The sequence below is a fragment of the Girardinichthys multiradiatus genome, chromosome 3 (assembly GCF_021462225.1).
Source record: "Girardinichthys multiradiatus isolate DD_20200921_A chromosome 3, DD_fGirMul_XY1, whole genome shotgun sequence".
Taxonomy (NCBI): Eukaryota; Metazoa; Chordata; class Actinopteri; order Cyprinodontiformes; family Goodeidae; genus Girardinichthys; species Girardinichthys multiradiatus.
Window position 1 is genome coordinate 47,455,333 of NC_061796.1, and position 16,017 is coordinate 47,471,349.

General features: G+C 41.4%; 1 protein-coding gene across 1 annotated transcript; it reads left to right on the plus strand.

The window, feature by feature from the left end:
* The first annotated feature begins 2,500 nt into the window (after positions 1-2,500).
* On the plus strand, positions 2,501-14,775 carry LOC124866070 (kallikrein-7-like). Its single transcript, XM_047361717.1, has 7 exons — positions 2,501-2,583; positions 12,187-12,303; positions 13,028-13,211; positions 13,290-13,472; positions 14,016-14,077; positions 14,319-14,470; positions 14,569-14,775. Exons 2-7 carry the CDS (start codon positions 12,264-12,266, stop codon positions 14,728-14,730), a joined length of 783 nt encoding a protein of 260 aa, XP_047217673.1. The 5' UTR covers positions 2,501-2,583; positions 12,187-12,263; the 3' UTR covers positions 14,731-14,775.
* Positions 14,776-16,017: the final 1,242 nt, after the last annotated feature.

The following is a 16,017-nucleotide window of genomic DNA, read 5'->3' on the forward strand; positions in this document are numbered from 1 at the left end:
AAGGGCTGCATTTAATCTGGTTAGAGACCTAAAACACTCAGAATGGTCTAACTGAACAACATTTATTATAACAGATTACATAAATTACAGTGTTTGGTTTATGAATCCTTTATTCAGTTTTTGAAACTTAAAATGTTCATTCTTGAAGGTGTGAGACCATGTTAGAAGAGTCTATCTCCTAAACTAGAACACACAGACAGCTCAAACGGGACAGATTTATGATACAGTTGTTGGATTATAGAAAACACAGTTTGGGATTTGTGAAAGCTTTTCTCTATTTGTCAAAACTCAAAATTTTTGTAAATACAGCGGCTTGTAAAAGTATTCATACAGCTTGAACTTTTCCACATTTTGTGTCATTACAACCACAAATATAAATATATTTTATTGGAATTTTATGTGGAAGACCAACATAAAGTGGTATACAATTGTGAAGAGGAACAAAAATTATACATGATTTCTTTTTTCAGCCCCCCTGAGTCACTACTTTGTGAAACCACCTTTTGCTGCAATTACAGCTGCAAGTATTTCAGTCTCTACCAGCTTTACACATCTGGTGACTGAAGTTTTTTCCCATTTTTCTTTGTGTGTTCAGAGTGATGTGCAGTGGTAGTTCTCCACCACACATTTTGCATTTTGGCCAAAAAGTTCAGTTTTGGTCTCGTCTGACCAAAGCACCTTCTTCCACATGTTTGCTCGGTCCCCAACTTGGCTTCTGGACTTCTTATGGTTTTCTTTTAACGAGGGCTTTCTTTTTGCCACTCTTCCATGAAGACCACATTTGTGCAGTGCATGACTAATAGTTGACCTGAGGAAAGATTCCCCCACCTGAGCTGTGAATCTCTGCAATTACTCCCCGTGACCATTTCACCCCAAAGCAAAATGTGAGCTATGTGCTTCTGCAAGATTTAACCCTTCAGAACCCCCTTGTTGAGGTGGCCCAATTGCCACCTCATGCTAATCAGAAAGTGTGCATATGAGTCCTGAGCTAAAATATGACAGACAACTCCTTCCAGCGGTCACGTGATTCCACCCCTCAGTATAGAATGGCTTCCTCCAGTAGTTGTCTGGTTCCCTAATGTTTGTATCCTCTCTGTGTTTCCCACAAAAACAGGCCTAAAGTAATTTGGTACTGACACAAAAATGATTACAACATAATAAAAACTTTTACTAATAAAAAGCAGGAATGTAAAAACATGTCTAAACTAATATGGTACTAAAATAAGATTGATTAAACATAATAATAACACGGCTAACAAAATTATATATGAAGCAACACCTATGGAAGGAAAAGTTATAAGAAAATCCTAGAAGCACAGTGGAAATGAGCAACAACAGTGTGTATCAGTATATTGTAGACCCTATCCGGTTAAACTATGTTGACAGTTCTTCTGCCCCGGACTCCCAGTCTGGCTCCGGGCGGTGGGGTTGGGTAGTTTCCTCACTGCATAGCATAAGAACGTCCTCTTCACCTGGCCTTCCGCCCCCCTCCTCCACTAAGAAAGTATTATCGTCCATTAAGGGAACAATTTTAATGTCTGAGGTGCTCAGGAGGAGGGCCCAGGCCTTTGTTGTCTAGGGAGTCCACAGCACGGTCAATGCACCTGAGAATGAGAGCTCGAAAACACGGAATGAGACAACAGCCACAAAAAGCAAAAACAGCCATGACAACAAGTGATGTAAATGCGCTTACCATCAAGTTCCCCCACTTACCAAACCATTTTTCAAAAATACCAAAAAGGGAATGTTCAACTCAACCGAATGTTCCTTGAGTTTGTTGGATAAAGCTCTCAGGCCCTGCAGAGTCTTGGTCAGAGAACTATCAGGAGCTGTGTTGTTAGTGATAAAGGTACAACACGAGCGCTATATGTATAAACTTACCTTACCTAACACAACTCTCCGAACATACTAGACAGTCCTCCTTTCTCAGCTAGGATCATATCCAGGGCCGGTCTATTTTCATATGCTACTACAGAAGTTGCTGCCAGCTGCTCATGGGCGGCTTCAAATCCATCTCCAGTAAAGTTAGCTAATCTTTGCACATTGTAATGTATGTAATTTATCCGATCTACATTTTTATTAGGTGTTATCCAGATAAAAATAGATTCAAAACCTGCGGCTACCTGATCAACTAATTTGAATTCATTTGGCAAACCTTGAGGAATCTATCCACACTGGAGAACCTCTCTTCATCAGATGTTTGCCACCCCCAGTTGGCAGCTGAAAGTCAGTACCGGGGTTACCTGTATAGGAGAGATAAGAGACCCAGGTGCACATAGTCCTGCCCAGTTGGCAGGTAACCATCCCAAAAGTTTATTTCCCCCACAATACCACCACACATCTGCTGTATAAACTGTCAATTGAGAGGCTGAATTTACTGTAGTTTTACTGAGCTCCTCCCCTTATCTTCCTACTTCAGCCTCTCGAGATGCTCCATTATTGTTGACAAAACAGGTGACTTTAGAAAGTATTTTGGGTTGAAATATAGGTAGGGTAGTATTTTGAGGTGCTACAGGATACGTTTTATCCCAACCAGCACAAACCTTTTCCAAATTTTCCCAGGACATCACTTGCAACAAACAGGTCATATCACTTTGATTTCTTTTAGATATAGAAGCATTTACAGAATTTATAAATGCTGTTTCAATTAAGATGAGAGTAGGTCTAGCCTGAGCACACACAGTACAATTTCCTCTGTTTGCCAGTTTTGCAGCATCCTGGGCTTCAGCCAACCATGTATTCTTTTAAGAGTAACCAGTTTCCAAATAAGTGCTTTTATCTAAAGAAATGTGAGCAGTATTTATGACCACCACTTCATTTTGTTGCTTTCCAGAGGTTTCTTTTGTTTTAGAACTGTGTTTAGCAAGTGTGTGTAGGTTAAGTCTTATTAAACCCATAGGATCCTCTCCTGCAACATTTACTACCAATACTAGATAAAACCCATGTTATATTGCTCTGGGACCCAGAGTGGGGCTCTATAGGATTCAAACCAGGGAACTTACAGCCTTCCCAGGATGCAAGCGTCCTGCGTTTGTAATCGCCCTGAAAAGGGGAATATTAAATAAATGAGTCACGGACACGTCTTTCCTCTGCTCCCCCATGATTGGGGTTTTGAGTGATAAACCAGGCTGGGAGTTTTAAAGGCCTCAGGAATCTTTTGCAGGTGTTTAGAGTTAACTCGTTGATTCAGATGATTAGGTTCATAGCTCGTTTAGAGACCCTTTTAATGATAAGCTAATTTTGTGAGATAGGAATTTTGGGTTTTCATGAGCTGTATGCCAAAATCATCTGTATTAAGACAATAAAATACCTGAAATATTTCAGTTAGTGTGCAATGAATCTAAAATATATGAATGTTAAATTTTCATCATGACATTATGGAAAATAATGAACTTTATCACAATATGCTAATATTTTGAGAAGGACCTGTAAATAAAATGCATTTTACTATAATTAAAAGAAAGATTTACCTGGAAACTCAGCTGCAGATTTAACACATCATATCAAATTTGTATAATTTATGTTTCTTCCAAAAAGAAACCTGGAACAAATGTCACTTTTTCATTCTATGGGTTTTAAGTGGTAAATTCCTTGAGTTTTACACAAAAATATGAAAATACAGTAGATTTGTTGTTTATTTAATACCTGAAGCAATAATGCCTGGGTTTAAAATGTTGACTCATCTTCCTCCTCACATTGTGGCAGATTTCCATCTCAGTGTGGAAATATCTGCATGTTTATCTCAGGTTCTTCTGTTTCGCTTTGTAATCCTGACTTTAAAGATAAAATAATGCCAATTCTTCATGACTGAGAGAAACAGTCATTGTGGTAACTCTTTGCAACATCTTGAAACCAGTTTTGCAGAAACCTGAGAAAATTTCACAGATGTTAGTCTTGTTAATGACTCAATTTATGTCCAGGCTGTTTGGGCCGGAAAATCTGTGTGTAGTGATGGACTCAGACCTGACCTCCAGAACCACATTAAGACAGTCTCTATGTCAGCCTTCTATCACCTGAAGAACATTTCCAGGATTAAAGGACTAATGTCCAGCCGGATCTGGAGAAACTCATCCACATGTTTGTCTTAATGGAATTGATCACTGCAACAGTGTCCTCACAGGTCTGCCTGAAAGGTCCTTCAGACAACTGCAGCTGATCCAGAATGCTGCTGTCTGGTCCTCACTAGAACCTAGAAAGTAGAGAACATCAGCCCAGTTCTTTCAGGCTTTCAGGCTCGTAGCCAGACTGTGTATAATTATCCTAATCCTAAACTCCTGATCCTGCTCTAATTTCTACTACAGACTTAGTTCTCCAGACTTTCATGAGGTCTTTCAGGTGTTTTCACAGCTTCTTCAGTCCAGTCCTCAATCAGCTGGATGTTTAAAGTGTTTGTTAAAGTACTTCTAACATGCTTCTGTTTTCAGGTGTTTCAACCTAATATTACATGATTTACATGCTGTAGTGGAGATTAAATGCTGGCGCTCCATCCATCCATCCATCCATCCATCCATCATCCATCCATCCATCCATCCACTCATCCATCCATCCATCCACTCATCCATCCACTCATCCATCCATCCATCCATCCATCCATCCATCCATCCATCCACTCATCCATCCATCCATCCATCCATCCATCCATCCACTCATCCATCCATCCATCCACTCATCCATCCATCCATCCATCCATCCACTCATCCATCCATCCACTCATCCATCCATCCCATCCTCCATCCATCCACCCATCCATCCATCCATCCATTCATCCATCCATCCATCCATCCATCCATCCACTCATCCATCCACTCATCCATCCATCCACTCATCCATCCATCCATCCATCCATCCACTCATCCATCCATCCATCCACTCATCCATCCATCCACTCATCCATCCATCCTCCATCCACTCATCCATCCATCCATCATCCATCCATCCACTCATCCATCCATCCATCCATCCACTCATCCCATCCATCCATCCATCCATCCACTCATCCATCCATCCATCCACTCATCCATCCATCCACGCATCCATCCATCCACCATCCCTCCAGCCATCCATCCACTCATCCGTCCATCCATCCATCCATCCATCCATCCACTCATCCATCCATGCCACTCATCCACTCAGTCCATCCATCCATCCATCCACTCATCCATCCACTCATCCATCCATCCACTCATCCATCCACTCATCCATCCACTCATCCAGCCAGCAGCCATCCACTCATCCATCATCCACTCATCCTCCACTCTCCATCCATCCACTCATCCAGCCATCCACTCATCCATCCACTCATCCATCCTCATCCATCCACTCATCCATCACTCAATCCATCCACTCATCCATCCATCCACTCATCCATCCGACTCATCCAGTCCACCTCATCCAATCCACTCATCCATCCACATCATCTCATCCACTCATCCATCACTCATCCATCCACTCATCCATCCATCCACTCAGCCATCCACTCATCCATCCAATCATCCATCCATCCACCATCCACCACTCATCCATGCCACTCATCCATCCACTCATCCATCCATCCACTCATCCATCCACTCATCCAATCCTCCACTCATCCATCCAATCCACTCATGCCATCACACTCATCCATCGCACTCATCCACCAGCCACTCGATCCATCCACTCATCCATCCATCCACCATCCACTCATCCATCCACTCATCCCTCCATCCATCCATCCATCCACTCATCTATCCATCCATCATCCATCCACTCATCCATCCACTCATCCATCCATCCATCCACTCATCCATCCATCCATCCATCCACTCATCCATCCACTCATCCATCCATCCATCCATCCATCATCCATCCATCCACTCTTCCATCCATCCACTCATCCATCCATCCATCCATCCACTCATTCATCCACTCATCCATCCATCCACTCATCCATCCACTCATCCATCCATCCATCCACTCATCCATCCACTCATCCATCCATCCATCCATCCATCCATCCACTCATCCATCCATCCATCCATCATCCATCACTCACATCCACTCATCCATCAATTCCATCCATCCATCATCCATCCACTCATCTATCCATCCATCCATCCATCCATCCATCCATCATCCATCCATCCATCCACTCACCATCCACTCATCCATCCATCCATCCACTCATCCATCCACTCATCCATCCATCCACTCATCCATCCATCCACTCATCCATCCATCCATCCATCCACTCATCCATCCACTCATCCATCCATCCATCCATCCACTCATCCATCCACTCATCCATCCACTCATCCATCCACTCATCCATCCATCCATCCATCCATCCACTCATCCATCCATCCATCCACTCATCCATCCACTCATCCATCCATCCATCCATCCACTCATCCATCCACTCATCCATCCATCCACTCATCCATCCATCCACTCATCCATCCACTCATCCATCCATCCATCCACTCATCCATCCACTCATCCATCCATCCATCCATCCACTCATCCATCCATCCACTCATCCATCCATCCACTCATCCATCCACTCATCCATCCATCCATCCATCCACTCATCCATCCATCCACTCATCCATCCATCCACTCATCCATCCACTCATCCATCCACTCATCCATCCATCCATCCATCCACTCATCCATCCACTCATCCATCCATCCACTCATCCATCCATCCACTCATCCATCCACTCATCCATCCACTCATCCATCCATCCACTCATCCATCCACTCATCCATCCACTCATCCATCCACTCATCCATCCATCCACTCATCCATCCACTCATCCATCCATCCACTCATCCATCCATCCACTCATCCATCCACTCATCCATCCACTCATCCATCCACTCATCCATCCATCCACTCATCCATCCACTCATCCATCCACTCATCCATCCACTCATCCATCCATCCACTCATCCATCCACTCATCCATCCACTCATCCATCCACTCATCCATCCACTCATCCATCCATCCACTCATCCATCCACCCACTCATCCATCCATCCATCATCCATCCATCATCCATCCACTCATCCATCCATCCATCCACTCATCCATCCACTCATCCATCCCCTCATCCATCAACTCATCCATCCCCTTCATCCATCCATCCATCATCCACTCATCCATCCATCCACTCATCCATCCATCCACTCATCCATCCACTCATCCATCCACTCATTCATCCACTCATCTTTCCATCCACTCATCCATCCACTCATCCATCCACTCATCCATCCATCCATCCACTCATCCATCCACTCATCCATCCATCCATCCATCCACTCATCCATCCACTCATCCATCCACTCATCCATCCATCCATCCACTCATCCATCCACTCATCCATCCATCCATCCACTCATCTATCCATCCATCCATCCATCCATCCATCCACTCATCCATCCATCCATCCACTCATCCATCCACTCATCCATCCACTCATCCATCCATCCATCCATCCACTCATCCATCCACTCATCCATCCATCCACTCATCCATCCATCCACTCATCCATCCACTCATCCATCCATCCATCCATCCACTCATCCATCCACTCATCCATCCATCCATCCATCCACTCATCCATCCACATCCATCCACTCATCCACCACTCATCCATCCATCCATCCATCCATCCACTCATCCATCCATCCATCCACTCATCCATCCACTCATCCATCCATCCATCCACTCATCCATCCACTCATCCATCCATCCACTCATCCATCCATCCACTCATCCATCCACTCATCCATCCATCCATCCATCCACTCATCCATCCACTCATCCATCCATCCATCCATCCACTCATCCATCCATCCACTCATCCATCCATCCACTCATCCATCCACTCATCCATCCATCCATCCATCCACTCATCCATCCATCCCCTCATCCATCCATCCGAAGAAGAAAAACTGCGCACTTCAAAATAAAACCACAACAGGCCACAAGGTGTCACTGTAGGACAAACCAAAAAGCAGGAGGATGTTAACCATTTAGTAGCCATTTAAACTCTGTCCTACCTATACAGGTCCTTCTCAAAATATTAGCATATTGTGATAAAGTTCATTATTTTCCATAATGTAATGATGAAAATTTAACATTCATATATTTTAGATTCATTGCACACTAACTGAAATATTTCAGGTCTTTTATTGTCTTAATACGGATGATTTTGGCATACAGCTCATGAAAACCCAAAATTCCTATCTCACAAAATTAGCATATTTCTTCCGACCAATAAAAGAAAAGTGTTTTTAATACAAAAAAACGTCAACCTTCAAATAATCATGTACAGTTATGCACTCAATACTTGATCGGGAATCCTTTGGCAGAAATGACTGCTTCAATGCGGCGTGGCATGGAGGCAATCAGCCTGTGGCACTGCTGAGGTCTTATGGAGACCCAGGATGCTTCGATAGCGGCCTTTAGCTCATCCAGAGTGTTGGGTCTTGAGTCTCTCAACGTTCTCTTCACAATATCCCACAGATTCTCTATGGGGTTCAGGTCAGGAGAGTTGGCAGGCCAATTGAGCACAGTGATACCATGGTCAGTAAACCATTTACCAGTGGTTTTTGGCACTGTGAGCAGGTGCCAGGTCGTGCTGAAAAATGAAATCTTCATCTCCATAAAGCTTTTCAGCAGATGGAAGCATGAAGTGCTCCAAAATCTCCTGATAGCTAGCTGCATTGACCCTGCCCTTGATAAAACACAGTGGACCAACACCAGCAGCTGACACGGCACCCCAGACCATCACTGACTGTGGGTACTTGACACTGGACTTCTGGCATTTTGGCATTTCCTTCTTCCCAGTCTTCCTCCAGACTCTGGCACCTTGATTTCCGAATGACATGCAGAATTTGCTTTCAACCGAAATAAGTACTTTGGACCACTGAGCAACAGTCCAGTGCTGCTTCTCTGTAGCCCAGGTCAGGCGCTTCTGCCGCTGTTTCTGGTTCAAAAGTGGCTTGACCTGGGGAATGCGGCACCTGTAGCCCATTTCTTGCACACGCCTGAGCACGGTGGCTCTGGATGTTTCTACTCCAGACTCGGTCCACTGCTTCCGCAGGTCCCCCAAGGTCTGGAATCGACCCTTCTCCACAATCTTCCTCAGGGTCCGGTCACCTCTTCTCATTGAGCAGCGTTTTCTGCCACACTTTTTCCTTCCCACAGACTTCCCACTGAGGTGCCTTGATACAGCACTCTGGGAACAGCCTATTTGTTCAGAAATGTCTTTCTGTGTCTTACCCTCTTGCTTGAGGGTGTCAATAGTGGCCTTCTGGACAGCAGTCAGGTCGGCAGTCTTACCCATGATTGGGGCTTTGAGTGATGAACCAGGCTGGGAGTTTTAAAGGCCTCAGGAATCTTTTGCAGGTGTTTAGAGTTAACTCGTTGATTCAGATGATTAGGTTCATAGCTCGTTTAGAGACCCTTTTAATGATATGCTAATTTTGTGAGATAGGAATTTTGGGTTTTCATGAGCTGTATGCCAAAATCATCCGTATTAAGACAATAAAATACCTGAAATATTTCAGTTAGTGTGCAATGAATCTAAAATATATGAATGTTAAATTTTCATCATGACATTATGGAAAATAATGAACTTTATCACAATATGCTAATATTTTGAGAAGGACCTGTAAATAAAATGCATTTTACTATAATTAAAAGAAAGATTTAACCTGGAAACTCAGCTGCAGATTTAACACATCCTATCAAATTTGTATAATTTTATGTTTCTTCCAAAAAAGAAACCTGGAACAAATGTCACTTTTTCATTCTATGGGTTTTAAGTGGTAAATTCCTTGAGTTTTACACAAAAATATGAAAATACAGTAGATTTGTTGTTTATTTAATACCTGAAGCAATAATGCCTGGGTTTAAAATGTTGACTCATCTTCCTCCTCACATTGTGGCAGATTTCCATCTCAGTGTGGAAATATCTGCATGTTTATCTCAGGTTCTTCTGTTTCGCTTTGTAATCCTGACTTTAAAGATAAAATAATGCCAATTCTTCATGACTGAGAGAAACAGTCATTGTGGTAACTCTTTGCAACATCTTGAAACCAGTTTTGCAGAAACCTGAGAAAATTTCACAGATGTTAGTCTTGTTAATGACTCAATTTATGTCCAGGCTGTTTGGGCCGGAAATCTGTGTGTAGTGATGGACTCAGACCTGAACCTCCAGAACCACATTAAGACAGTCTCTATGTCAGCCTTCTATCACCTGAAGAACATTTCCAGGATTAAAGGACTAATGTCCAGCCGGATCTGGAGAAACTCATCCACATGTTTGTCTTTAATGGAATTGATCACTGCAACAGTGTCCTCACAGGTCTGCCTGAAAGGTCCTTCAGACAACTGCAGCTGATCCAGAATGCTGCTGTCTGGTCCTCACTAGAACCTAGAAAGTAGAGAACATCAGCCCAGTTCTTTCAGGCTTTCAGGCTCGTAGCCAGACTGTGTATAATTATCCTAATCCTAAACTCCTGATCCTGCTCTAATTTCTACTACAGACTTAGTTCTCCAGACTTTCATGAGGTCTTTCAGGTGTTTTCACAGCTTCTTCAGTCCAGTCCTCAATCAGCTGGATGTTTAAAGTGTTTGTTAAAGTACTTCTAACATGCTTCTGTTTCAGGTGTTCAACCTAATATTACATGATTTACATGCTGTAGTGGAGATTAAATGCTGGCGCTCCATCCATCCATCCATCCACTCATCCATCCACTCATCCATCCATCCATCCATCCATCCATCCATCCATCCATCCATCCATCCATCCATCCATCCACTCATCCATCCATCCATCCATCCATCCATCCACTCATCCATCCATCCACTCATCCATCCATCCATCCACTCATCCATCCATCCATCCACTCATCCATCCATCCATCCATCCACTCATCCATCCATCCATCCACTCATCCATCCATCCATCCACTCATCCATCCACTCATCCATCCATCAGACACATAGGACAAACAACATTGCATTCAACAACTCAGCAGTTTTTTGTTAGACTCATGTTGACCTATGAGGGAGGAAGAGGATGACCATTCAGCCTGTAGGATATAGTGCAGAAAAAAAACATCAAGTTTGCTTAGAATCAGGTCTTCAGGCTGGATAAATTGTGAGGTAAAAACCCAGAAAACATGTTGATGTTCTCTCCAGGTGCTCTGGCTTCCTCCCACAGTCCAGAAACAAGACTGTTTGTTTAATAGGCCTCTCTAAAACTAACTTAAATCTAACTCCCTTAGCAGTGAGTGTGTGTGGTTGCTGTCCTGTGTGTCTCTGTGTTGTCCTGAGATGGACTGGCAACATTTTGAACTTGTACAAGGAGGGGGTATAGTTCATGGATCCATAAAACTGGACAGAGCATTGATATTCAAACTTTTGCCATGGGAACTAGAACTGTCAAGTTGAAAGTAGCTAAGGACCACGGAATTTAGATTACTTTCCTTTTAAATTGCAAATGTAAAAACATTTGTTTGTCTCTTGTTTAATTTTTACCTGCTCAACAATGACCAAAACACACAATATTTGGATAAAATAAAGAAGTCTTATTTCTGTAAAATAGGAACATGTAGACCCAACACCTAACATGTCAACGGTTTTTGCCTTTTTAAAGAAACAACCTTGAAACAGCGATATGTGTCGCTCTTCCTTCAATAATTCTTCATTTATTTTGCCAAGTTTACGTCCAAGTCTGCTTTTGAGTAAGTCAAAAGTTCGATTAAAAGCCGAAGAAAATTTGTTTTTAAAAGATGCTTACTTTTGTTGCACCATTTTAGAGGACTTTAATTTGTCTGGATCTTTTTGAAAGGCATCACATCAGTAAAAATTTTACTGAAACATGTTTTAAAATGTGTATTTAAATCCTGCTTTAGCCAGGATCCTTTCCATTAAATCGGATGTTTGTCTGTGAGTCTTAGTTTTATTTGAATTCATTTAAAGCCGTTCATGTGCTTTAGAGAGGTCAGACTGTTATAAAGCTCTTTGTCATTTCATCCTTTTTGGTAACTTCTTTTTGACTTTTCATCCATCAAAACTCAGTGTTTTTTTTAGATAAAGAACGAGTGAGTCACAAAACCTTTAATGTATGCAAATGACTGTGTGCTGTGGTTGTGTTGATAAGTGTCCATCCTGTGACTGGTGGCTTCAGGTCCAACAGGAAGATGTGAACAGAGTTTAAAAGGTGCTGCAGGACTGCAGACATTCACAGGAAGCTGGACCACAACAATGGCTCTGCTGAACCTTCTTCTCTTTCTGCTGTGGCTTGGTGAGTCAGGGCATACTGTGGACACTGAGACTTTAGAGGTGTTCTGTGAATATTTCAGGGACGTTTCTGGTCTCTGTGTTTCTGGGTATAAACATCACTGAAGTTATACTGACTTACGTTTTAATTTCTAACAACCTTGTAAGATGTTTTTCTGAATTAAGCTGTGATGCCAGCATCTTTCTGCTTTGTGGATTGTTGTGGAATTTTCTTATCAAAGTGGGTAGAAGTTGACTCATAACAAGAGAAAATCCGGACTTTGTCTTATAAGTTTTATTCAAAGGCATTCAGCGTTTGAAGACCCTGACACTGAGGTTAGTCAGTGAAACAGAGCCCCCGATCAACATTTACACACAGTATTTATACCAGAACATGACTGTGTTATCTCAACTTCCAAGAGTCTGTGTTTTATGACCCAAACCCTTCTTGAGTTCAAAGGTGACAAGGTTATCTAGGAACAGACCTAACTGCCCTTCCTGACATCATCCTAAATGATGGGTCTTAACCATTAAACTCTCCAGCATTGGAATTTAGAGTCCATCTGCTCTAAAAACAGAACACTAACAAAACACAGAGGTCAGAGGTGAGAGGTAGATGGAAAGTCACCTGTGGGTGATAAAACACAGACTCAAATGAGAGAGGTGAAGGGAATGTCAGAGCACTTTAAAATAATTTTCCATTACAGGATTCATCTTGGATTGCTAAACAAGCGCACTTTCTTCTTCAGGTGTTCCAGTGAGCTCAATGTCTCTGCAGAAAAGAGTCGTAAATGGTCATAAATGTAATGACAAAGAGCGTCAGTATCATGTGAGGATTGACGGAAGTAATTCAACACATGAGTTTTTTTGTGGAGGATCTCTGATCTCTGATGAGTGGATTCTGACTGCAGCTCACTGCTGGGAGCCTGGATGGTAAGACAAGGACAGTTTTATTGAAAAATCACCAACAACTGTGTTTCTTTCTCCAATAAAAGTATTTTATTTGAGCAGGTTTATAACAGCAACTTTAGGAATTCATCCTAAAAGTGCTAAAAAGGAGACTCGTGTAATCACTCATCATGAGATCTATAAAGACAACCTTGGTAAGGATCATGACATCATGCTCCTGAAGCTGCCGAAGAAAACAAAAATCCAGCCTATACAGCTGACTGACTGCCAAACAAGTCTCCCAGTGTAAGTCGTGTCTTTAATAAATCGAAGAACTTGGTTTTTGACCTTTATGATGAGGCCTATGTGACGTCCTGAATGGTTGTAAAGATTTAAAGGACTTGATATAGTGTGTTTGATGACAGTCAGACAAATATGAGGCATATTCACACCATTATGATGATCAACATTGAGCTATGAATGAACTCAGTGCAGCAGCTAGATGGCGCCGTTTGGATTTAAAACATACACTGTAGACCTAAACGGGTTCGACCCGACATTTTATTTTCAGCCAGGTTTGAGTCACTGATTCATTCAAGTTGTTGTTGTTTTGCTGTAATGGCAGAAATTGGGATGCATGAAGGCTACGTGTGCAGTGACACGTCTGCCCATGGTTTTCTACATCTGATTTTCTTTTGTGCACCGCACGTTTCAGAGTTTTTCCCTACCACAAACTTGTAGTATGAAAGCTGCGCACTCTTTCGTACATGGGGCCCCTGGCCTCTTAGGGTTAGTTTTCTTTTTCTTTATGTGCTGTGACTTATTTCTGGTTTCGTTCTTGTGTTTCAGAGGCACCACAGTTCAGATTGCAGGTTTTGGAGCAGGAATAGCAGGCCTTAAAAATAAACGAAGTGAGATAAATGTTCATGTTTCTAATCATTCTAAAATTAATTCAATAATTTAGATGATATAATTCAGCAATCAGACTCTCTGCTCAAGCTAAACTGAAAAGAGTTTCTTCAACTTTACTTCATCAAAAACATTCTGAGATAAACTGGTTAAAAACCAGAGACAATAAGATGAAATCTTGGAATAAAATGTGCCGACATTAAGACAGACCTAATGTCTGTTTATGCTGCTTTTCATCTATAGTAAAAGATACTCCATCTGATCTTCTGTGTGGAGACATGACGATTAAAGATCCTAAGAAGTTGAAAGCTGCTTTTTTGAAGACAGGTCGTAACAATGACTACTTACACCAGTCCTGGAACTGTGCTGTAAGCTCTACGACGGACACATCTCCGGTTGGGCTTTTAACTGTCTTCTGTACAAAAACGACATGTCTCTAATTTACTAGAAGAACCATCATGACATGACAACTGAAATTTTCTGTTTTTGACAGGGCGACTCTGGTGGAGGATGGGTCTACAATGACCAGCTTTATGGTGTTCATGCTTTCACTGGAAATGCAGACTATGCATGCAGTCAACCAGCTGGTTTCATGGACGTCTGTTCGTACAAGCCGTGGATAGAAAACAAAATGAAGTGTCTAGGGTGTGGTTAATTTGATATTTCTCCATCATCATTAAATTACTGCATTTACCTTTAAGTTTCAGTTTCTTTGTCCTTTACTGTAGTTCTTAATTTTCCTTCTTTTCAGCTTTATAGCTGAATTATGTGAGGATAAATGTTATTCTGTACAAGTAAAACTGTTTTTACCCACATATCCTTGTAACAAGCAGTCACTATATCCACTGTCACAAAACTAGAAAATAGATAAAAACAGGATATTCTGGCTGTTGTCTGATGTTGTAAATATGAATCTGAGAATATTATTTAATATTTAAATATTATATCAAATAATATTCCGGTCTGTTAAGGGTTGTCCTGTGAATACCAGCCCCAATAAGGCGATGGTATTAGAACAAAATAGAAAGGTGTGAGATGAGCTCTGACATTATTGAACAGCATAAACTCTGTACATATATGGAATAAATTCACACAATTTCTTAAAATACAAGAATTTATCAACAAAAATAAGTCAACTCAAAGTCAAACATATTTCAATTAACAAACTCTTTACTTTGCTAAAACAATTCAACTAAACTACCAATCAGAATTAAAGAATAATGAAGATTAATGGACTATGTACAATATAAACAAGCTGATTAAAGATGATTGGAAATTATGACCAAAAGAGTGATGCAACATTACCATGCAATGTTTATGTTTGAGAACCAAGGATTATCTTGAAGAATCTGGAAATGAAGTTAAATTAGTTTTGGAACTAACTTAGAAAATAATCAGCAACCTTTAGACAACCATTCACAATGTAAGATCAGATAAAATATTATTTTAATAAAATAATGTTTTAAATAATGATCTGCTGAATAAAACCAACCTTCAGGATGACTAATTCTCAACGGTCTTTAATTAACTGCCTTTATTTATTAAAATAATATTTGGAGAAATATTATTCAGTATTTTGGAAAAGAGCCAAATCTTTCTGGAGAAATGGGGCTTAATGGTGTTTACTTCATTATCAAATTTAGTAAATGATGTTCAGGGACTATTATTTACTAGCTTGAAAACTAACAACCTTTCTGTTAAATACTCTTTAGCAGCAGCACGTGTTCTTACTGGTTAGCAGTTAAGCTAGCAAGAAGCTAATAGCTTAGCACCAGAATCAACACATACCTTTAAAATACCAGGTTAATAAAAGGGTTAAAATGCATAAGCGCGGACGGCGCGTTATGATCAATGTTCTGTTTAAAATCACCCTTTAAATAAAGTTTATCTTAACTTTAAAACATATAAAGAACACAGAACCGGCGCGTACCGTAGCTAGCCT

What these genes read in the sequence shown, in the direction of transcription:
- LOC124866070 (XM_047361717.1), top strand. Translation starts at nt 12,264, where the DNA reads ATGGCTCTGCTGAACCTTCTTCTCTTTCTGCTGTGGCTTG. An exon ending in CACTGCTGGGAGCCTGGATG is followed by an intron (nt 13,212 to 13,289) that starts GTAAGACAAGGA and finishes TTATTTGAGCAG; the next exon opens with GTTTATAACAGCAACTTTAG. An exon ending in TGCCAAACAAGTCTCCCAGT is followed by an intron (nt 13,473 to 14,015) that starts GTAAGTCGTGTC and finishes CTTGTGTTTCAG; the next exon opens with AGGCACCACAGTTCAGATTG.